General features: G+C 38.7%; 1 protein-coding gene across 3 annotated transcripts in view; it reads right to left on the bottom strand.

Annotated features, from left to right (window-relative positions):
• LOC132118956 (trithorax group protein osa-like) overlaps nt 1-22,612 on the bottom strand; it is a 61,940-nt gene extending 39,328 nt beyond the window's left edge. For 2 of the 3 annotated variants that reach the window (XR_009426084.1, XM_059528710.1), the window contains exon 1: nt 22,270-22,612. Coding sequence is in view for 1 of the 3 variants with exons in the window: in XM_059528710.1 (XP_059384693.1) it covers nt 22,270-22,317 (48 nt within the window). In the remaining 2 variants the exon portion in view is untranslated. The remainder of the gene's footprint in view (nt 1-22,269) is intronic. The other variant, XM_059528718.1, reaches the window with a different exon arrangement.
• Between the last annotated feature and the right edge of the window lie 2,498 nt (nt 22,613-25,110).

Genomic DNA, 25,110 nt, shown 5'->3' with positions numbered 1-25,110 from the left:
CACTAAAATGCAATTCATACAATAACAAACACACCTCTTGCACGTTGAACATGTTTTCAATTTCTAATTTTTCAATTAAAATTAAAGGAAAATTGAAGCAAAATTCACTTTATTTTGGGGGGTATAAAGTAAAAAAAATCACTGAAGAGAAATAGTTGAAATACTTTTCTTCTACTTTTCTTGGACGCTCTTATTTGTCATTGACCCATTATTTTCACACCTATGGGAAAAATGGGGAAAAGTGAGTGTCTGTTTATTCCAGATGTCAGGATATTAGCAGGGCGGATCGTCTTGACCGGAGGAAACTCCCTTTCATAAAGACCTCATTCATGCCCCTGAAACACTATAGGGCATGTTGGTTGCGTGTGTGTGTGTGTTATATCATTCACAGCCAACAAAGTGCAAACAAAAGAGCACACATGCACAAACATTAGCACGTAAACACATACAGACACTGAAAACAGATGCATATTTACTCTTTAACCCACCCAAGAGTCCCCTTCAGGGGAGAAATAATAAAAGAAGAAATAAAGAGGAGAAAAAAGAGAGTGAGACAGGTGATTACATAATCACTTCAATACTATTTCCGTTTTCATTGCTAAAAGCTCAATCTACCATTAACCTGTCTTTTGATCTGCTATCATACTGTGTTCACCCATCAGGTGTCAAGCCGCTAATCTGCATTACTACCGTCTGCGTGATCTGGGACAGGAAGAGAAGTATCAGATGTGTTATGAAAGTGTCCCGTGTTTAGTGGCTAACGGCGTCTAGGTAGAACAATGCAGACACTCCTCTCTAATGTTGCATAAACACACTAACCTGAACTAACCTGCACTGAGCCAATTACAGTAGCCTGTATTTGTCACTGTGTGTGTGTCCAGAACAGGTGTACATCTGGCTTAATCTCCTGTGTGGTTGAAGCTAGTGTCACGCCATGATCAAAAGACAGCATTGAAATAAGGGTAAAAAGACTTTCTCTATCTCTTTCTTAGACAAGCTTGAGCACAAACTCATTTGCTGCATGGCTGGAAAACGGACGGCGATATTGCCAAGAAGCGAAAAGGCAGGGGTGAGCAAAAAAGACTGAGACTGAGTGTCTTTTGTTTGATGAAGTCCCACCTGCAGCTCTACGACCACCGAGACGCAGCTGCACTCCTTTCTCATTCCTCTCTTTGTTTCTTTCCATCATCCCAAGCTCTTCCTCTGCTTATTGATCCCTTCTGCAACCCCTATTCTTATCGCTTTCAGTTTTTGGGAGTGTAGCCCTATAAGCAACTCTTAATAAGCTTGGTTCCGCCTAAGAGTAATAAAAACAATAGAATTTTAAAAGTTAATTGCAAATTTATATCTCTCAGTTGTGAGTTTATTTTGTATAATTGCAATTGCATTAAATAAACTTTTTGCAATCGAGAGTTTCTCGTACTTGCAACTTCATGTTACAATCGCAACTTATTTTTTCACAGTTACGAATTTGTTTATTGTTTGCAACTTTATTTCTTGCAATTGTGCCTTTATTTCTCTTTATTGCGACTATGTTCCTCATTATTGCTAAATTACTTAAATAACTGTGACTTGGCTCCTTTTAATGTCAACTTCACACCTTGCAAGTATGCCTTAATTTCTCATAAATGCTCAATTTCTCAAAATTATCACCTAAATATTTAACTAAATTCACTTCCAAAAAGCAACTGAATTCCAGAACAAGTGCAGAAAACGGACATGCAGAAACATTGTTTTTGGATTTTTCATCTATGATAAGATTTGTCAGTAGTTAAACAGAAGTATCTGGGTTTACTTGGTGACCGGTTTGGATCTGTAGTCTAGACCGTCACACCACTGACGCAAACCATCTTGCTTGTGCGTCAACTGTGCCAGGACTATCAGCAGACTTCTTTACCTCTTTACCATGAGTCCCTGGAGTCTGTTTGCGATTGATTATGCTGTTCTATGCATATGTTTCTGTGTGTATATTAAGAGAATGAGAAAGTGAGAGAGTGAGAGAGAAACGTCACTTTAATAGCAGGCACACTGTCCTGACCTCACTTACAGAGACTGTCAAATGTACACACACACACACACACACACACACATACACACACATACACACAGTGTTCCCGTCTGTTCCGACCTTCACTGAATTCTCGTCATTCATGATGTCACAAGCTCATAGCTTCCAATTTAAGCCTTCTTAGTCAGCCTTAGTTTATATTTGAGAAAGACTTATTGAAACTGACTAACACCACATGATTTGATATGGCTATAATCAAATACTGTATATCTTACAAACCTATAGTGAATATAACTACAGTAGAGCTGCACTTTTTTAAACAAAACTTGTATGCTACAATTGAAACAAGCTCTCTTATAGAGAAAATGTTAATACAGGGTTAAATCTTTGCCATAATTTATCACACTACCTTTTATAAGAGTAAGGTGGTGGCAAAAGTACACTGTAAACCCTAATAAATTCACAGAACTCAAAAAAATATTTTGTAACAGATTACACAAAAACATTTAAGTGATGTTTTTAAATGTTTTAAGTTTACATAAAAAAATTAAAAATTTCATTTCCAGTTAAATTATCTCAATGTTATCTTAAATAATGATATTTCTCAACTTATAATGTGGGAAATACACTCAAATTTAGTCTTATGCTGTCCATCCTCAGCCTAACCACAGGCTCTACTCTTCACCACAACGGTAACACTACAAAACCAACATAACAGAAACCTTTGTAAATTCTAATATAACACAACATTTAAGTACTAACTTATATCCCTATGTTGATCTTGTGTAAAAACACACAAAATAACACTTTAATTTCTACATTTATTTTCCATGTTTTCTGATACAAAGCATGCTGGGAACTAGAAAATGCAACCATTTAAAGTTCACCTTACTACAACAAAATTTTGAGTTTACATAACTTATTTAAATTAATTCCAATGAACTTTATTATTTGAGTGCAATTAACTAATTTCATTTGATTAATTTCACTGTTCGGTTTTACAGTGTAGTTTAAATTGGCAGAAACAATAAAATATTTGCCAATAAATATCCAATATATGAAATTTTTCATAATTATTAGAAATAAATTTGCAATTAGATTTTTTTTTAAACTCTCATAATTGCAACTGTCACAATTCTAAATTGTACAAATTGTCTTCTTGTAATAACTGGACAAACAATTGGATGAAAATCTCACTTTATTATAATTCAAAACTTCTTGTATAGGCAATTATGATTTCTCATAATTGCAGCTTTGCCTGTTGTAGCTGTGACTTTTTTTTCATGCAATTATGATTTTTTTCTCAAAATTACTACAGTAGGGATGCACTGATATTGGAGTTCATTAACTACTTTTAATGGGTGTCCACCAATACTATAAAACTATACATTTTCATTAAAAGAAAAGTAAAATGCACTAAAAAGCTAGCATGCGACAAGTAAAAAAAAAGCGCTCTTAAAGGGGTAAATTTGCTAGATGATAGAAAAAGTAGTCTAAATATTAAAACAGGCAGAGAGAAAAAAAAAAAACGATATCGGGCCAACATATCCAATATCAGCAGGTACTTGTAAATTCTGATACACATATTCACCCCAGATACACATTCACCTACATCTGACCGAATTTTAAAAGATTTACACTTCTCAAGAGTGTTGGGAAAGCAGGTGTATGGGTGAAAACATGGCTCAGGGGGCACTTTCACTGGGAGACACATGATCAAACACAAACACACAAGCGGCCGCTCAATTTTCTTACAGGAACCTGGATTTACATTAACAGATACATGAGCACATACAAAGAGAACACACCCACTAAACAAACACACATGTCCTGATCAGAGGCATGCAGTAGCACTGTGAGTGTGTGGGAACGTATGTGTGTGTGCCTGACTGATTGTTTCCGACAGGCAGGAGAGATGTGAATTGGCAACCATGTGCACATATGTATGTGTGGCGCTTTGGAAATAGGTCAGCTTAGGCTGGGTTTAGTGGCACTAGGCCCAGCTCAAGCACAGAAGAGCCCTGGGGCTCAAACACACACACACACACACACACACACATACACACACAAACACACATGCATGTACACACACACACACACACACACACTTCCCTGCCAGCAAAGACAAAGACGTACAGGCATATTCCACCAATCTACACAAAGGATTTCAAAAGGAAATGCAGATCCAACATATACACACAAAGAAATAATGGATTTTACATGCTGAAGGCTGTTTGGTGTTAATCTTGCCAATTAAAGTTACAGACAGAAAAAAACGTTAGTCAATGATGAAAAAATGAAACAAAAATGAACATTAAGATGATAATTAAGCTGTTAAAAAAAGGAAAAAAACTGTAATATATCAACAATACAGTGCAATTCAAATAATTTGTCAGTTAAACAGTCACAGAGTAAAATTGCCCAAACAATTACAAAAAATAACAAATATGTCATGAAAAAATATTGACTACAATTAAAAGATATTTCCTCAAAAGAAACAAAAACCAAGGCTGTTTAATTACAAAGATTACTTAATTACAATGCCTATATTATTGACCGCTGGAGCAGCTATGAGTTCAGTTCCACTATGATGGTCTGAACACAAAATACACACAAACTCTCTAATTACCCGTGCATGGCCAGTCTTCTGAATGTGAGGAAAATAACACTAATGAGCTTCACCTCACTGTGACATTAACACAATCTGCTGTCTGCCACACACACGTTTGTGCTCATAACTCATAAACACACACACATAAATCAACAGGATGGTTATACAGACAATCATAAAACGCATTAGCGCTCACACACACACATAGGCTTGCTAAACATCATTAATCTTTATTCCTGCAAACATTAACCTAAGAAACCACATCCGGAGATGAAAACACACTGCGTGCAAGTGCCTTTTAAAAGTGTCCACGAGAGAGCTTTAGACTGTGAGGATAGAATGTAAAGAGAGGAGCAGATGAACAGATAGTGAAATGATAAATGAAGGGAAGTAGTGAAGGATGGAGGAAAAAATGAGGAAGTGCTTGTGTCTGTTGTACTGGCTGCCCTTAGACCATTACTAAGGGGATCTCCCAACGGACACGGACACACACACACACACACACACACACACACACACACACACACACACACACACACACTCAGAGTCAAACAAAGGACAACTGGAACAAGTGAGAGAAAGACAGAGAGAGAAAGAGAAGGTAGATGCGAGGTTTAGTAACAAAAGTACATACACGCATTATTATATATATCCCTTCCTTCTTGAAGAAAAATTATTTTGTTCATGTAAATGAAACCACATAAAGGGATAGTTCAACTTAAAATTATGGTTCATCATATCATTTATTCACCCAAATGTACTTCCAAACCCATAATTATATCTTTTCCTTAGAGGAACATAAAAGGAGATGTTTTAAAGAATGTTAACTCTGCACTCTTTAGTACAATTAAAGTGAATTGAGACTGTTGCTGTCAAACTCAACAAAAAAACAAACAAACAAACAAAAAACTTTTTCCTTGTTCATTGAATCATATAGCATCTTTGTGCATGATGCAGACTGAAATCATATAGACATAATATAGATTATAGACTCATATTATCACGTTTTACTGGCTTTTTTGGATATTTTGATGTTCTTATATATGTATATATCTGATAATATATAAAATATATAAAAGTGTGTTAAAAGTTACCAAAGGAGCCAGGAATCCATAAAATAAAATATGTACACATGTTGACAGCTTCTGTTCCTATTTACTTTAACTGTATTAAAGCATGAGTTAAATTAAGATTAAGTATCTTAATTTGTTGAAAAAAAAAAAAAGTTTATGGGGGTGAGCAAATTATGATTTTTTCCCCTCTCTTGTGATCTGAGGAAGGAAATATTCTGTTAAACTGCTGCAACCAAGCAAGCTTATTAGACAAATACGTTTCTTTTTTAGTCCAAGAGGATGCTTTTCAAAAGACGAAAAAAAAATCCCCTGCAAAACTCACCCACATATGTATGAACAAACAAATGAAAACTATCAAAAAAAGAGTGGATGTTTGTGTGTGTGAGTGAATGAGAAAAAGAAAACTACGAGCAGGAATTCTGCACCCAAGGTTCACGAAATCCTAGTCCAGCCAAAGAGAGAGCAGAGGGAATAAAAGCAGTGCAAATTGCCTGAGTTAGCGCTGGAACACACACACACACACACACACACACACACACACACACAGAATCACTGGCTGTCTTGCTGGTCTCAGCCATCCCGTGCTGGTTGTTAAAGCAGTATTAATATTCATGTTGAGGGCTGCTGCTGTCAGTGAGGCAGTTTTAAATGAACACTCCGACCTTGATCCAATCCATGGGGTCTCTCCTTATCCAATACAAGAATGTGACTTCAAGGCCTCCCTCTCTCTCGTTCTTTTTCTCTATCTCTGAACACACACTTTTCCTCCATTTTTTCCCTCTCCTAACCTCTCCCCCTTTCACCCCTTCTTTCCTGATTATGCAGACTTGGAGCTGGTGCGTGTGTGTCTCCAATCTCTGTTTGATATTGCTCACAGACAAGAACGGATCTGCCTTGATAAAGATGGCTGTTCAGAAAGAGCCACAGAGGGACTCAGATTACCTTGATCTTTCTCACTCAGTTTCTTTCTCTTTCTCGGTTTTTGTTGATGAGGTGGGTGTGACATTTTTAAACCTGATATTGAGAGAGAATAACAAAAACCCCCGACTTCTCCCAGTTCTTTAGTGAAACAAATCTGAACACTGAATGTGAAAAGCAACATACAAATACAGACTTGGATGGGAATATCTGTTCCATTGTGTTATTATTTGGGGTAGGTTGATCTAATCATGTTTTGTAAGATCTAACTTACCCAACAAGACTCTTGCTATGACAGTAGGGAAACTTGACCGTGCAAGCAGACAGTTTACACGAGCGCAGGCGACACTGAAAATGCAACACATACTTATACTATGAATTACACTTTTGACATGGAAAGCAACAACACATGAAATCAATCTTGCATAGCTGGGAGCGTCTGTTTTCACACTATTATGCAGGGTATAGCTAAATTCAGAATTGCATTGCATATCTTTATGCCAGTAACAGAAAGATAGTATACTAGTAGTATGCTATTCTGAATTCATCCAATGTTTTAGGCTTAAGGATAAAAAAAGGCTTGAATGAGTTGAGAAACTTAACTTAGCTACAAGCTAATTTTTTCTGCAAGTTGCCATGTATTGAGGCAAAACTTTTCATATTATTATCAACTGATTCCAAGTATGATTGGCTTTAAGTGTTAACTGCTTTAAAAGAGTGATGGGCTACATGTGTTTGGGTCAGGTTTTGCCTAAATTGTGAAAACCAGTTTGTTTTCATTTACAAACTATGCAGAAAGGTTTGTGTACAGGTTAGTTGTAGTGACAGAAAATACTGTCAGCTCACTCTTAAAGCAACAGAAATCATTGGAAAGCACCCATAGTGTGTATGTGTGAGACTATGAGCCACAGCAGAAACAGTCTCTAAATGGATAACAGTGAGGAGACAGAGAGTGACAGCTGCACAAAGCTTGTTCTTTCTCATTCCACACACACACTTGAGTAGACAGTTGTCCTTTGCGGTTAAGGTGTATCCCTCCATTCCTCACTCAGCCGTCCACCTCAGAAGCCTCCTGTCTCTTTATCTCTGCAGGCTAAATAATGGACCAGCATTAGTTGGGTCGGTCTGCTCTAAAGCACTCAGATCAATGTCCGCCAGCCCAGACGGACAGAGTCCACTGCTCACTTTATATATCTGATGTTCCATCCCTCCTTCCTTTATCTCTTCCTTTTGGATTGAATGTGGTCATTCTCTTTTGGTGGACCCTCTTTTCAATAAATCTCATGAATGGTTCCCTCAGTAGCTCTCCCTTAAACGCGTCACAGCAATTACAGCACTCGTAAAACGGCGCCATACAGACCTAAACCCTGTGTATGGATGCGTGTTTGTGTGTGAGATAATGTCCTTGAGGGGGCAAGAGCAGAGCTGGTTATTGATTGGAGGTCCCTGAATGAAACATAGGCTTTTGATCTCTCTTGAAGAGCACTGCCTCTGCCTTGTCCTCCAAACAGTATTCTACAAAGTAAAATAGAGTAAACTATGGACTGCTGTCCACCTATACTATCTATCAAAATGACACACTCTTGACTGTTTCTATAGTCACTTTAGATTGCGTGAAAAAAATAACACTATTACATTACAAAACCGGTCAAAGCACCAGCTATATGAAGGTCTGAGGTTAATTTTCAGTTTGCGTTAGGTATTTGACATGTGAAATGTAGCACACAGTGTGATGTCAGTTTTTGTGACATCACTTTTTGCCACCAAAAGTCCTTTACCCTGGCCTTATGTTATCTTCTTTTGGTGTAACGCAAGAAAACTTTGTAAAATGTCTTCTATATTGAGACATGCATCCATGAGTGGAATGAATTATCAAAAAAGAATTAAAGTAGGTTATATTTGGTTCTATCCATCAGTTGTTGATTGGACTTTGAGAGGTTGGACTGCACAATGAATGCAAGCTTGAAGTGCTTGAACTTTAAAATATACAGCACTTGATAATATGATATAGTGCAATAGCATTCAAGTATTTTTAAGTTTGCTTTAATTGTGCAAACACTGTTAGAGACCAAAGCAGGTAAAGTAAAGTGTTCACATTATTCCACATATGTCTACTTGAAGTAACATTTGTTAATAAATGCTGCCAAAAGACTTTTTTCCGTTACAGCAGTCAGCCAGCCAGGATGTACATATGTCTTGCACCAGATGTAGTGTGGGCCCCACGCTTATTAAAACAGCAATAAAGAATGAGCTTTCAACATGCAGCATGTAGAATATGCTAGTGTCAAACAGGTATCAAAAGATGGTTTCTATTATGAGTTGACGAATAAAGATTTATTTGATTGGCATATGGCTGATATAATCCAATATAAATGGCTAATGTAATTTAGATTCACACATATGCTAAAACATTAAAAATTCACCAAAAATATCTGCATATAAGCCAATACCAACAATCTCAAATGACCAAATACACTTAAGAATGCCAAAATGTTGGTTAAACACTAGTCAGTATTTGTGGTCAATCAATAGGGGTTTCTTTCATAAAAAATCCTGACACTGATATAGTACAGTGGCTAATAGAAATGCTGATAAAAATGCAGTCAATCGGCTGATATATCTGGAAAATGTATTATGATAAAGCTCATAGCTACTCTGCCCTTTTTTCCATATGTTGGAATTTTTATGGATATCTACGCACTTGTTATGTGTCAGCAGAGATAGGTTGACATTCATGTTTTAAAGCCTGAAACACATTAAAAAAAATTCACAGCAATAAGGCAAGACTAGAGAAATAAGGACCTCTCGAGTGTGAGCGCACACACACTTGAGACAGCCACACACAGTTGTTAAAATTGTGGGATAAAATAAAATCATCTTCTTGGTTAAAGAGAGGTCTGATAATCTGTATGAAGAGGGATTTGATGGAATGAATAAATGCATTAATACTCCAGGCGCTTAACGTCGCAATCACCGTATTGCAATGCAGAGAGAACTGTGCCCGCGCTGCTTCCAATGTGTCAAATGTTAATGACCTGCCAGGGAGAGGAATCTATCCACATGTTCATTTGTCATTAAGAAGGAATATTTTAACACCAGACGCTCAAGTGCTACAGTGTCACAACAATTTAACATAGTGGGGAAAAGAAGGAGGTAAAGAGAGGGAGGAGGGCAGTTCTGACAGACAAAAAGAGGAGGAATGTATTCTTGCAGCCAGCAACTCTTTAAAGGGGATGTACGAAAAACAAAAATGCTTTGTATCAGCACAAACACACACACCGACTGCACCACAGCGCTGCTGCCAATATTTTGTTGTGTCAGTAGGTCAGAGAACAGGGAGCTTTATGGGGGAAAGTGTCTCTATTGCTTGAGTGGGATTCAGTCTTGTTGTATAACAGAGACAGAGAGACGGTGCTGCCGTTTCTGTGTGCTGGGTGGTTGAAGGGCCAAAGATGGCATCTACATCCTGCTGAAGAACAACACATGTAGCTGTCTCACTCACTGACTCCTACACAACCACATGTAGGCTACTCAGAAAGTGATGTCATTACCAGCAGCTGCACAAACATGCATTGGGAAATCAATGAGCGTATGGCACATTTATTAGGTCCTGATGTGGCAGCACAGAAATGCCCGGCCCAGCTGTTATAATAGAAAGAAGTGCGAGTGAGAGACATCTAAAGACCTAACTTAACGAGACATGGAGAAGGAGGAAGCTAGAGCTGTGCTCTCAAATCACACTGCCTTGAGGGCAGAAACTCAATTAAACTGTTAGAAGACATACTATTAGCAGAAAATATTTAAGACGTTCAGCTGGAATTACCAAATGGAGTGTATTAAGGGACTTGTCCACAATGTAAAACAACCCTGATCATATACAAGGTTATGTAATTTTGCCACAGTCTGGCTACCTTGAATAGACACAAATTTGTGGTCATCCGATTTGGTTTTTAAATGCAGATGCCAGTATCTAGAAAGCAGGGTTTCGCTTTTCAGATATGATGACCCTCTTACACATGCGCTCTATTCTTTTTCTATTCTACTTGTTTTCTTTTTATTTATTATATAAATAACAACAACAACGAAATTTGCTGTGTGTATTGCATTGGGCTAACTGAGACTTGTCATAGCACTTGCATATTATTGCTTTTTTTGTTGGTTTTATTGTGCTCATTTGTAAGTCACATTGGATAAAAGCGTCCTGCTAAATGACAATGTAAATACACACACACACACACACACACACACACACACACACACACACATATATATATACACACACACACACACACACACACACACACACAACACACACACACAAAACAGTTGTTCAAAAGTTGGGGTCAGTAAGAATTAGTTTCTAAAAGTAATTCAAACTTATTTAGCTAGGAGTCCCTTGAAATTTTAAGAGTAGTATTATTTAACATAATTTTTGTTCAAATAAGCACAACCTCTGTGATCAGAAAAGACTCCAAACTTCTGAACAGACACAGTAGGCTATATGCTGTAAATGATCATTTAAAAATGGTCAACATTTGTTCATTTGATCAGCCAACATACTGGTCTAACCTAAAGTACACAAACTTAAAACACTTGTTTGTCATGCCTATGCAACTTTGATCCTCAAAGTTAGTGGTGGTAGACAGCACAGACCTGACTTACTTCTCAAACATTCACCTAAAACATTATATCCCTTTATTTCTTTCAGAATCTACCTTTCCCTACCTTGACTGAACCTCTGGAAAAAAGCTGTCAATAAAGCCCCCCCACCCCCTGGATGTCCTGTCAAGCAGATGTAGGGGGAGCTTTACAGAGCTAATATCATTTACCCCCCTCCCCATCATTCTTTCCTCATGCCGTCCTTTCACTGACCGATGATCATTAGCTGCTGTCCTATTGAACAGATACAGCAATATCTATTGCTATTGCACCAGAACAAGGTGCATGACTGTTACTGTTGGCCACATAATCCCTTCAAAACCCCATGGAAAAAATATTTAAATCTCAGTGAGAAGGAGAGAGAGGAAGAGAGTAATAAGATTCCCTGGCTGCGTGGTAGCTGTGGAATTTTGGTCCTAACGGAGAGTAGCTCCAGCCTTCATAGCGCTGTTTGTTTTGGACGTCTGAGCGAGGTAGAAATATGTTCCTCCATTCCACCCACAGCTCTGTCGCAACAGCAAACAACACTGAAACGCACCGCGCGACAGCCGCTACGCCACTTCAGAGAGCGTCGTCTCGCGTTCCAGCGGCGCGTTTTCACAGACAACGCTGTTAGCGCGGATATGGCTCGACTCAAAGCCAGTTACTTACTTGCGGAGAATAAAGCCGACTCTGAGGAGATAAGTGCGAGATAAGCTTTTCGTTTCGAACTACGAGATTTCACCTGTATCAAGTCAGAAATTGATCTTACATTTGACAGCCAAGTAGCTGAAGTGAAACTCTTCTGCGGTCGTCTTCCTGGGCTGACGCGGATCTTCGCGTGCAGGGTTTTGACACAAATTATGGGAATGTTTACCGTCACGCAAACGATAAACTCTTTATGAGCAACACATCAAATTGATAGCAGATAAAACCGAGTGCTGCCTCATTCCTAAAAACTTGCACAACACCACCGCTGAGTTTTAGATACACTAATTTCTGAAGTGAGAGCTATAACAAACGCACAAGAAATCCTACACTTTGATGTCTCGCCCTATTTTGTGGTTTCGGCAGGGTCTTTAGCGATTTAATTCATCTCAGAGCTCTCCAGGGTTTAAGAAATCTGGGCCAAACAGTGATTGAAGCCATTAGAGCAACCCCTTCAAAAATATTTTAGGGTGTGCATGATAAAATGAGATGAAGTAAGGGATGGAAAAATAAGAGGGGATAAAAAGAGCTTGACTGACTTACTGTCCTCTTTTCACAACAGTCTGACCCCTTCAGCCAGAAAGTAAATTATTAAGACGTTTATTTGGATTGTCTACATTGATGAACTTGCATGTTCGCTAGAGAAAAGTCGCAGTTATAGATGTTCAGTGCTGTAGAAATCCACACTAGAGCTTTGGCAAACCCAGCTTTACCTAAGTAGGAATTATCCGTTTGCTCCTGGAAACAAATGATTTAATATTCTGGTAATGGCGGAAGGATGCAGAAGAGGGAAGAGAGTCAGACAAGTATGGCTGCTTTTTAAATGGCTTTTGTAGTGAATCATTCATTATCTCTCCCATTCTCACACACACACACACACACACTCTTTCTCTTCCTAACTCTGACTTTCCTGTCACTGGCATGCAATCACAGTATGACATGAGCTTGCCCCTTCACCAAACTGAGCATCTCACGCTCTCAGTTCCCATGTTCTCTAAAAATAACTATACAGGGGGGGGGGGGGGGGGGACGCACGCGCACACACACACAAGAACCACAGAGAGAGAGTGATGAGTGCAGTTTCTCATACATAAATGACTGCACAATAAACAGTTAATCTACAATTGCTCTTTGTTGTCTATATCTAGGATTTCCAGTGCATTCTTTAAATTAATTTCTTTAAAATAAAATCTTACTGACCAAAACTATCAGAAAGAAATTTCAGCAGATTCCATCTGGACCTTGCCAGATGGAATAAATAAATAAAAGATTTACATTTGCTGATGCACTCATAATCTACGCTGCATTCTCATCACACCTCTTTACACTGAGATGCGATGAAAAGGTGTGACATGGACAGGACAAGCCCTTATCATTAAGTTTAGTCTTCTGAGAGGCTTCAAGCCGACACTAAAATGAAAAGGCAATTATGTTTAAATTGAACAGAGCGGATGGAGAGCTATTAATCACTTATATCAATTACTAAGACCCCACCCTTCTACTGGCTGGGGGTGGGGTCACCGGGGTCAAGAAGACCATGCACCGTGGATGGAGATGTCTGGGAGACACCTGTATGTGTATGTAACCCGAGTCACTGGGCAAACCACAGCCAACCATTGTAAAATATTATGTCTGGATCAAGTTACTCAATGAACCATGTGGCACAATCTGTTACTATGGGCTTGCAAACGGACACCAACATAGGCCCATTATTGCCATAGTGGCACTCTCACTGACCCCATCACTTACATGCACAAACGGAGACCAAAAAAAATTATAATACAAGGAAGGAAGGAAGGAAGGAAGGAAGGCAGACAATGAAAAGGAAAAAAAAAATATGTGGGTGTACTTGATGAAAGTTATGGGGAACAATAAAAAACCTAGAAAAATAGGTGTCTATCCATCTTCATGAAAAGAAAGTACATGAAAGTGGCAAGCACACACTTGTGATCAAACGTAGATGCACACACACAGGCTCTGTTAATGGATGACACAAGGGAGGAGGGAGGAGGAGGGAGTGACCTAGAATACCACTCACAGACAAGACAACAACGAAACAATGCAGAAGACAGCCTATAATACTCACTAATTCAACACTGCTACCAGATAGATCGCCACCCCAATCACCTACAAACACAGTCATAGATCATTTTAACTCTGCATATATTACTTTGTTTCTTTTATCAAGTCCACACATAGATAAAAATGTCCCTGTGTATGAATAAATAAAATCCTTCCCTTACCATCTCCACTAATTAATAATTTACACCCTATTCCATTTGTATCCCTTAGAAAGAAGTAGGAAAAAGATCGCACTTGTGTAAAGCTGCCAAGGTTACTACAACAACTGCTTCTGGGAATGAATGCATTATGAAGTGCCAGGAATTCTGGGTATTTTTACTTTGGATCGCAGATGAAAGCGCGGCCATTCGCGTGCATGTGTGTTCTAGTGGGCATGATCGCTGTCTTGCAGGACCATTCATCTCGGTGTATCGTAGTGACACGTTCAAACGAGAAACATTTACTTGCTCTTTTGTGGCAACATGGGCTCTTTGAAGTCTTGTGTGAGTCGCAGTACTGATTAATCTTCAGTTGCATCTATGTTCAGCTGCACTCTTGTGAGTTTTACATTTCTATAAAAGTCAACATTAAATCAAAACTGACCCTATTTACATTCTTAACAAGTTTGTGGTCTTTACTTTTCAGATGACAGCAAAAAACCCATGTATTTTCTAATCCATCTCCTCCAAGCACAAATCCCAGCTTGCATTTTTTAAATCCTTTTTAACTCAGACATATATCACATTATGTAAAGTAACATAGATTTCTCTTGTAGCGTCATGCACATGTGCACTGTGCGATATTGACTGTCTGAGATCTCTGGGATCGTAAAGACTTTCTGTTGTCTTAGTGCAAAGTCGTGAGTCTTTGATCGCTAGTGCGATGTTCATCGATGGCGAAGTCACTGCAATGAATTTTAGCCTTCGACATAGCTCTGTGTCAGTAGATTAGGCTCCCTTGCAATAAGGAAACAATAGGATTTATGAATTTCGCTCAGTTATCTATGATTGTACACACAACAGCTGTTACAATCCTGAGTTGTTTCTTGTCCAGTGTATGCAACCGGCTTTGCCAACACTAAATAATGGCTAAATGTATTGGCTACAGTTTATTGCACGGTTCTGTAAACATCACACAAACTTCCTTGTCTATCTTTTTAAGATCGTACAGGATTAAAAAAAATTGCATATAGTGGGCTTTAAAGTTCACCCAAAAATGTCCATATGCCTATAAAGAATAGATAGTCAGATTATATAGATTAGACAGTCAGATTGTAGATTAGAAAATCTGGTTAGCATAAAATTGAAACAAGAAAAGTAAACATACTAAAATACAATACATACATTTGGAGATGCTCTTTATACCACTTATTCAATCATCACCTCATTGCTCTTCTACAGCACATACACCTTTTGCAGTGATGTTCTGGGAATTCTTCTGGACTGTTCGATATTCTCACTTTATGTCTGTCTGATCAAACAAAGGTTGCAGTTAATTTCATCATTGCTAGTGACTTATAGGGCTTATAGTGGAAGGTAAAACAAACTGTATCTCATCTACCCTGAGCTCATGCCTACATTCTCCAAAAGGAGCCACAGGTTCATTACAGTCTGAGTGTGTAATGATGATGCAAGCGGGAAGCCACTGATGGTGCTGAACAAAGACCTGTATTCCTTGCGGTGAGACTATAGACAGACAGTGTTGCAACACAGTCTAATAATGAGAGGAGAGAAGAGGGAATCAGATGATCTTGAACGATCTTCTATATGCAAACTATTGAATCAGACATGCAAATGAGACCAAACGGAATGCTAAACATACACTCAAAGACCAAAACAGCTACTTAACCACAGCAACTGCCTTGTTCCCCAATACAAAGAGCAATACAAATAATCAAAACAAACTGTGTCTGAGCACATTTGTAGGCATGATGTCATTCAGTGGGTATGTGGAGATTTCCATTTCTCATTGTTTTGATTAGCTTTTTCCTCCTTGACTTTCAACTAAACACTACTGAACTTAAAATCATGATTAAACAAAAGCATGGTTCAGTACAATGCTAAAAACCAAAAGCAACCTAAGAAAGTTTGCTGGTCTTATCTAGTTTAAAACAGGTCTTCCAGCCTTGCCAATCTGGTGCTTACCAGACTGAGAAACAAAGTAATTTTAGTTGTTGTTTTTTTAGGGTAAACTAGAGTTTATGTCCTAACATCAATCTCTGATTTGATACAAAGCCCTAAAGATGGTACAAGTTCAATCTTCACAGATTCAAGAAAAACTAGCGTAAGAACTGAATTTGGGAACTTAGAATTTTTAATATTTAAAACATTTTAGCCTCATTCAGCCTTAATGAATTAGAAATAACAAGAGAAAGAAGAACAACTCCACTCACTGGCCTGAAATCAGTCATAAATTTCCCACATATCTGCACAGAAACAGAAACTTGGCTGTGGTTGTACCAAAATCGGTGTGTGGAGAGTAAGCAACATTTTAAAGCATTTTAGTTGCTGATGCAGCTAAAATTATGCTCCAAATGAATGATGTTCCTTTGGGCTCTCGAGCCATAACAGATGCTGAGTTCACAGGGGGCTTTACAGTGGTTGATTGTCAGAGGTAAAGTAAGCAGTCTCTATCTTTATTGTAGCCCTCACGTCCTCTGATGTTTTCTCCAGAGGCAGCATATGCTTCCTCAGAGCTAAGCTCTGCTTATCTGATTCATTCAGTAATTTGGGCTTATGCATTCACACTTCATCTTTTCATTCACTGCTGTGCCACAGATTTCGCTTTCACTTATAACAAAAATCAGGTGCTTGTTGTAAGCTTTCTTCCGTGTGTCAGAGAGATGCAGGAGCTTCCGGAGAGAGTCATTTAAAGCTGGCAAAGCTCTGAGGTGTGTTCTCCAGTCTAGTACCTCTGGCTGAGTTTTTGTGCAAAGTGTTTGAGACAGGAAAAGAAATTACTCAACCCAATATTCTGTACGTGCTCCTGTTTGTTTTTCATCCCTAGGCAACACTGTTATTTCCTGGTGAGGTCTTGCCTGATCACAGTGACGCAGTTTTTCTCTCTGTTGCTCACCTTAGCTTGCTCTCTCTGTCCTTCTCACCAACTGACGTTAAGTCAGGAAGCCACAGCGATAACAGAAACACATGAGGGTTTCCCTCTATGTGCATTTTTCCTCTCATTCGGTCTTTCGTTTTCTCAGTTCCCTTTCTTTGAAAAGAGTCAGTACCAAAGAATTGCTCTGGAACTGACAGGGTTCCTCTGAATATGTCTGAAAAATATGTTTGTCATTTTATTTATGACTAATGTGGAAACTTTGATTGATTAGATATGGATCTACTTATGAAAAGGTGTGTGTGCATTTATTGTGGCTAAATGTATCACGAAAGAAGAAGCTACTGCACTTTAATCAGATGCTTTGAAGCTGGGAAAAGAATCCCCAACACACTCTTAAGGCTGATTTATACTTCTGCGTCCGTCCTGTGCTGTAGGCTATTCATCAGTTTTCATTTATACTCCGTCGTTGTCCGCGTCGACGTGCAGTACACATGTAAACCGCTAGTTTGCAGTGTCCACGGGCATGTTGCTGGTGTAACCTGCAGTAACACGACAAAAGCTGAAGGAGAAGTGGGTCGTCGAAGAAGTATTATAGCCATAGTAATGGTGGCAAATAAATATCAAATCATTAAATCATTATTTAAAACTACAAAAGGAGACATCAACGGAATGGGAGAAGATGGCCTTCTTTTAATCTCCACAAGGACTTTGTACCATGGCAGATTAACATTGTTGGTCGCGGACAACTACTGATGTATAATGCTATGTAGTATAATAAATGATAAGACACTTGTTCTTTGCTTTGTTTTATTTTATATAAGAAGGTGTAACATTAAAATATATTAAAGTGCACATAAAAACACACAAAACTCAAGTACATACGGAGCGAGGGATTCAAGCAGACAGGATATGGTGTAAGGGAGTGCATCTATGCGTAGGCTACGGCGTACGTCCAACACAGAAGTCAGAATTCAGCCTTTACCGAAATTCGTAACAATTTTACATTTTGACAAATTGAAGGTTATTTCACATGAATTCGCATTTCTCATCTCATCTCATATTTTCATGCTTAAAGGCCTTTCCACACTGAGTGCGAAAAAGCAAAACTAATATCGGACGTGATGATGCACTGGAATAAAACAATAGATTTCTATGGATGCTTCCACGTAGACTGCCAACATTCCTGCAACATTGTAAGTTTTTTTCCGAACCTGTCCGACGAATTTTTTTTAGTTTCGCAAAGCGAAAACACGGGTCGTCCAATAAGATTTGAGCTAGGATCACGTAACCGGAGCAGCTGCTATTGCACAAAAAGGCAAGAGTGGTGGCGCTGTTTCGAAAACCATTGTAAACAAACACAGAAGAAGAGTCTCCCGGATAAGAGAAGAATGTGGATGCTGAGTTCTGGTTATCGTTGGTATAGATAGTTTGTTTCTGGTGTAGAACCTTGTTTATCTTAATTGAATGCTGTATATTGAGCAGCAGAAGATGTTAAATCCATTTACGAGATACATATCTGAGGAAAAATGCATTGTTGGTCTGTGCCACCAAGCATGCAGACGTGAAATAGCAGAAGGTGAACAATCGTTTTGCATTTGGTGTAAAAGCACCGTTCGTCGGCAATTCGCCTCATTTTTCGCATCGCAGAAAAGGTCAGATGGCGGCCCATCATGCTTACTTTTTTTCCTACAATTTTTTTGTACAAATCACATCATGAAATCACCACCTCTTAAAATAGTTGGAATCACACAATGAATGCAATTTTATGATTCATTATTGACTTAATTTCCAAGCACTCAGGCATAGCAGACACACAATGTCATAAGACATTGATATTTGGTTACATATCGGTTGGGACATCGGGTGATAAAAATTTCATTGTCAATTCAACGTCTAATGTAAATTTTATGTCCAAATGTTTATGTCCAGCTGACGTTGATAGTTGTTGTTTTTAGGTTGTGTAGTCAAATACTGACGTCAACCCGATTTTCATTTCAGCCAAAAACGTCTGTCTGACGTCATGTGCAGCGTCGACCTGACGTTATACTGACATCCAGTGTCTGCTGGAGGTAGTCATGCCCATGACAATGAGGAAGAAATTTCCATCAACCACCACAGCAAAACATCTGGCCTTGGACAGCACAACCTTTTTCACTTTTTCTTTGTCTATATCGGAATCACTTCAACACCCGCTATCTACATCTCTCCCCTCCCATTCTTATCTATCTCCTCGATCCACCATATGGCCCCTCCTGCAAATCAGCACAATTTCATCCTTGTCTCCTCACGAAGGAACAACGAGTCACTCAAGGTGATGCACTGAGAACGATTCTTAGTTTGCGCGGGAAAATGACAGAGCGATTGTTTGTGGTATGAGGGTGCGCTGAGTCTCTCTCTTTGAAGACTGCTTTTGAACTCGCAAACACCGTCTCTCTACAAAGAAAAAAAACCCTCGGAGTTAAATTCCTTCGCATAATCCCTGACTCAGTGATCTCATCCTAGAAACGTCGGTAAGATAAAAGTTGGATGTGTTGTTTTAAACTTTCACCTAACTTTGAGGTGAGATCCAAGTGTATTCACGAGCGCTGCTCGCATTACAGTGAAACGCTCTGTGCGTGCACGAGATCTGAAGACCAGAGCGCGCATTCCACTCTGGCCCTTTTATTCATCCGTCAACAGCAGCTTCAAAGCGCACTGACTCATTTGGCCACAGATCAGTTCAAATTGAGTGGAGCAGAAAGATCCGGAGCGGGAAATTTACAACTGTGATACTGGATTCCAGAAACACAGAGGAACACAGAATTTGTAAATATATTTACAATTTAATAGGCTAATTTATTTATCTATTTAGCCAATATATTCAGTATGATATAAATGTAATAATTATTGAACATGTTTATTTTAAAATTTTAAATATTATTTTTTATAATAATAATAATACAACACTCTTGTGTCTAGTTAAGGACAACATATTTTGTGTTACTTTCAACTCAACCAATGTGTTATTCCTGATAATTTCTACACACTAATGTGTTATAGTTACACAATTTGTGTCAATTATGTACACATAATGACACAAAACATTGTTAAAATTAACATCCTTTTTGAGAGTGTACATAGTAGCTAATCAGAAAAAAAAATTAAAACAATAATACTATTTATTATTTATTTATATAATTACTTTTATTGTGGATCTGGCTTAGCTTGGCTTGCCTAAAATAAATTTTTTAACTGAGCTGTCTGCTCTTAATGCAATACTTCAAAAGATCGAATCCCTTAACCCGGGTTAAAGAGGTCAAAGGGGTTACGTGGGCGGGACCCGCTAAAAAATAAATATTAATAATACAAGAGCGACTCTCATATCAACAGTCTCGCGAAAATGACTGATATATACCTAATGTAATCCACAATTGCATTTTGTTCATAATTTATTCATAATCAAGCAATCTTATGTTACAGAAAACGCTCCGAGGAAACTCCCTGCTGAACTAAAGGGAAACTTATGATACTGAGAATATGGGACTGTCCATCGAGGGTAAACATGCTACACTATCTCTGGAAATACAATAATAGCTTTCGGAAATGTGTTTGGGCAAATCCATGTCAAAGCGAATGCGAAGGGGGGCAGCGCGTAAATCAGACTCGTCATTGAACGTTCTCCTTTAGTTTATTGATCTACAAGAAACTGAATTACATGGGATCTCAAGCGTGTACTAGAAAACACAGACATATAGACACTTTTCGCTTCGTTGATATGAAAATCAGTGATGCAAGCTGCCTTCTAGTCTTTCTTATTCTGACAGTGAACGAGCCCTCCGCCACCTTTATAATCCCATTACGTATTCTGCTACAGCTCGGCTTAATCCTGGACACACTGGCAGCCTTGTCCCGCATTCTAGCCACCGTCTGTCTCTCTTATCTCTCAGCAATCCACATTAACTGTTAAACACCAGGCTTAAACGCAGCCCCAATTCCGACAGTGAAAACTCATATTCTCGCTCATTTTGAGATGATTTACACAGCGCCTGCAGCCCCAGAGCCGCGCTCTCGTCCAAGTCCCCAGTTCTCAGTCTTTTGTTAGCGAGCGCAGCCCCGCTGAGTGTCTGATAAATGCCATTTCATTCCAACAAGCAGACCACATGCTGCTTTAACAGTGTGGTGCCTTTACTTCTCTGACTCTACATTGCCTACAGCCGTATGTATGAAAACAAAGGTTTTATCAATCGTCAAATTGCGTTACGTGCATCGATTAAGCAATCCATGCCACCCGTTTAAATGACTGCGCTGATAGGATCTCGAGTCCCTTTCAAGCCTGCTGTTCCCTCTGAATCAGAGGTTGTCATAGCAGACTGTGAGCGTAATGGCAAGGCTTTCAAGTAACTAGTATTTGTTATTCATGTTACTAGCACATTTTTGTAATTACAAGCAGTCACACGGATCTGTTAATCAGCTACGAGTAGCCTACTTATTCCAGTAGTGAATCTAATCTATTCAATTAGCCACCAGCACATCCTCTGTTACTAGTCACAATCCCAGTAGTGACAAATAATAACCATTGTATTGCCAATTGTATCAAACTCTACATTTGTATCACTGAATTACATATGGATCTGTGATAAAAAATAACAACCGTTCACTAGAGACTAAGATTTATTTCGCAGTAGTAGTTTATATAGCATCTTACGTATTTAAAAGATAAACTACTAGGTACATCATCTCCCATCTAGCTCCAGTGCTACCACAGTAACATTATCTCATGTTAAAATAGTCTTCCTACTTGTCATATGGCTAGTCGGAATGACTACTTCATATTTCAATAAATAATAATAAAAAAAGCAAAATCAATATAGTAAATGGAACTTTCTCGGAATGTGTGTGTTAATGCGTGGGACAGCGCCAGTTAATCTTTGATGCAGTCTTCAAGCTTGTCATCTAATCTCTGTCTGCCTTATTTAAGGCACACAAAACCCTGGGATTTCGCTACTGGAGTTTCCAAACTTCACTTTGGACCTCAAGCAGAACAGTAGGAGTGTTACAGTTTAAAAAGCAACTACTGCGTAAAAGCCAGTGTGGAGGTGTATGAGGTGCGCGTATATCGACAAAGTGAAACACATAAGCGGGCTTTACTTGTAAACAGCAAATGATCGTGAGCCACCATTCAAAGCAATCTAATAATATGAAACTCATAAACTCACTAATGGGTCCATGCGAGGTGAGTCTAGCCGCTGGGAGACCAGAAGCATCTTGGAGTGCGGGTGAACCACGTAGCCACTGTTAAATCCACTTTGTTTCAGTATGTGTAAACTGTCTTACAAAGAAAAGCCTGATTGGGAATCTAATAAAAGATGGTTAATATAAGTCTGGAGATTGTGCTATCGCCCAATTGTGTGCGCGACAGCCAGCTAGGAACCAGGATTGCATCCAAATGAAAGCTAACCTGACATTCCGTTCAAGCGCCAGTCATGTTGATTCTCTTGAACAGGGACTAATAACACAAACGTCTGTATCAGCTCTCGCTCTACACGGCCACTTACGATCAGAGAGCTCTGTATCTTCCTGACTGGTGGGCGGAGTCAGGGCGTCCATAGGACGCTACTGTGCGCGATGTCACAGAGGAGGAGACGCAGATGTTCCGCTCGCCGTCTGTGCTTAAAGGGACATTACGTCTCCGTGCTCTAGTTTACACGCTTATGTGCTTCTCAGTAGTGATGGGCATTTTGCTTCATCCCTGTGAATCGAATCGTTTAGATCCATTTTCTGTATGTTGTAGCGAGGGTCTTTTGTGCGTTGTGAGTGAGACACTGAACAGTTTACTTAATCGAATCGTAAAAAGTGCATTGACAGTACACACACAAAACAGTTATATGCACAGTTATACAATTTTATATTGCAGAGGTGGTCTTTAACCTTAAATTGTTTAAGTCAAACGTCATGCATCCAATTTTTGATATTTTGCTGTAAATTCACTTTTTACTGGTAATGTCATCATGAATGATAAACACAAAATACAGCATTTACACTTGGGGGTTCATAAATAAACTGGTACATTGGTTGCATTGGAAAGGTGTAGAAAAAAGCAAACACACCACAATATTAGTGTATGGAAAATATATTAACACATTCATTTTCTTACAATAATAATAGAATAAGTACTTATTTCCCAGGTGGAAAAAAACTCAGAAAACAAGTGGATTATACAGTTTTATCCCCCCATGGAAAACTGGTTTATATATATCTATCTTTCAAAGATTTAATACCCACAAATGTGGAAAAATCTGACAATTCCAGGGATTAGTTCTTATGTAAATGTGCTCATCATATCAAGGTGTTATTTTGTAAACACAACTTTGTTTCCTAACAGGCTGATGGGAAAAACAGTCCAATAATGCCCCCCCCTCCCATTAAGATATTATTTTCTGCTTATTTGGATATCTACATCACCATTATCATTATGAACCACACATCTGACAATAGCTATAAGAGCTGATAACTAAACCCAGACAAAGTGTCCATTACTATTCTAATGGGCTTTTCTTTAACCAAAAGTGAAGATTTGTTAAGAAAGTTCAAAACCTAAATCCAAAATTACTCGTTGTCCCAGCTCTTATTCAAAGAGAGTCAGATAGGTGAACATATTTACATACAACCTACAAAACAGTCTCATATCAATGCTGGCACAAACAGAAGAGAGAAGGAGTGCTCTAATCCTCTACTTGCACCTGGAGTCAGGAGAGTTTAGGTTACAGAGCGCTTCACATACACACACACACACACACACACACACACACACACACACACATAGAGGCACCCCCTCTCCCAAGCTCTTTCACACACAATGCACACACAGAGAGGAGCCCCCCACCCTCCTCATTCAAATACAAGCTTACAATACAAAGTTAATCACTTTTCATGTTTTGACAAGCAATGGGAAGATATGGCCCCTAGAGCATGAGGGTTCGATATCAGTTCAAAACAGTTTCAGTTGTATATGCTCGTCTTTATCGTCATTCTGTGTTTGTACTTCAGATATAATGCTGCAAATCTCATGGCAGTGCATATGGTTAGACGTACACACAAACATACACAACAAGCGCAATCCCACAGTGATAGCAATCTCAAGCATTCAGACACTCCCTGCAACTCCTTCATACGAATCAGGTTACAAATGTGCTAAACCTCTTCTTCACCCTCTAACCCACCCCCTCTTTTCTCCCTGTGTCCAACTGCATTGTTGAGTGTTCCAACTCATACATACTAAGCTATCACAATGTCGTACACAGCCAGAGGGAGAGAGAGAGAGGGTGCTGCTCAACATGAGAAGTCTAAACAAGAACGCTCCTTCTATCGACTTTGTGTTTATGCAGTGATGTCACTTATTCAAGTTAGGCTGACATGAAGGTTAAGGCCTCGCTGGTTTACATGTTAGGGACTTCTGCCGTTTTTTAGCACCCTTAATTTCTTTGTCTTTCCTCTACACATGCAGTATGTGTGGAATGGATGTATAGTGTACACACATAGGCTGACTCTTTCTTTCTGTCTCATTCATCATCTGGACAGCTGATACAGGCAAAATGCTGGTTACATTTTCTCAGTTCGATGCCTTGCGAATTCAATTAAGCTGATGATTGCTAAGTGGAATCTTAGAGGGCCGAAGTAACACTTTAGCACAGTCACACACAATGCACATGAACACGGACAAGCATCACAGCACCTCTGAATCACAATGTACCAAAAAGAATCATAGTAGTAACATAGTTTTCAAAACATGGTACCATGGTCATTTTGCTGTATTCCTTTATGTTCCACAGAGTACCAAATACCTAGGTAAGCATTAAGTAACATTATATAAAAATTTAAAAAATTAAAAAGTGTAATTAAAAAGTTAATTAAAAATATTTTTTTTAATGATAAAGTTAATTTGTAATAAATTAAATTGTATATATTTATACACAAAATACTAATATTCAAATGTTTTTTAAATAAGTCTCTTATGCTCCCCAAGACTGAATTTTTTAAAACCAAAACTACAGTAAAAA

Source organism: Carassius carassius, chromosome 3, assembly GCF_963082965.1.
Source record: "Carassius carassius chromosome 3, fCarCar2.1, whole genome shotgun sequence".
Classification (NCBI taxonomy): Eukaryota; Metazoa; Chordata; class Actinopteri; order Cypriniformes; family Cyprinidae; genus Carassius; species Carassius carassius.
The sequence above is the reverse complement of the archived record's forward strand: the minus strand, read 5'-3'. Positions and strand labels throughout refer to the sequence as shown.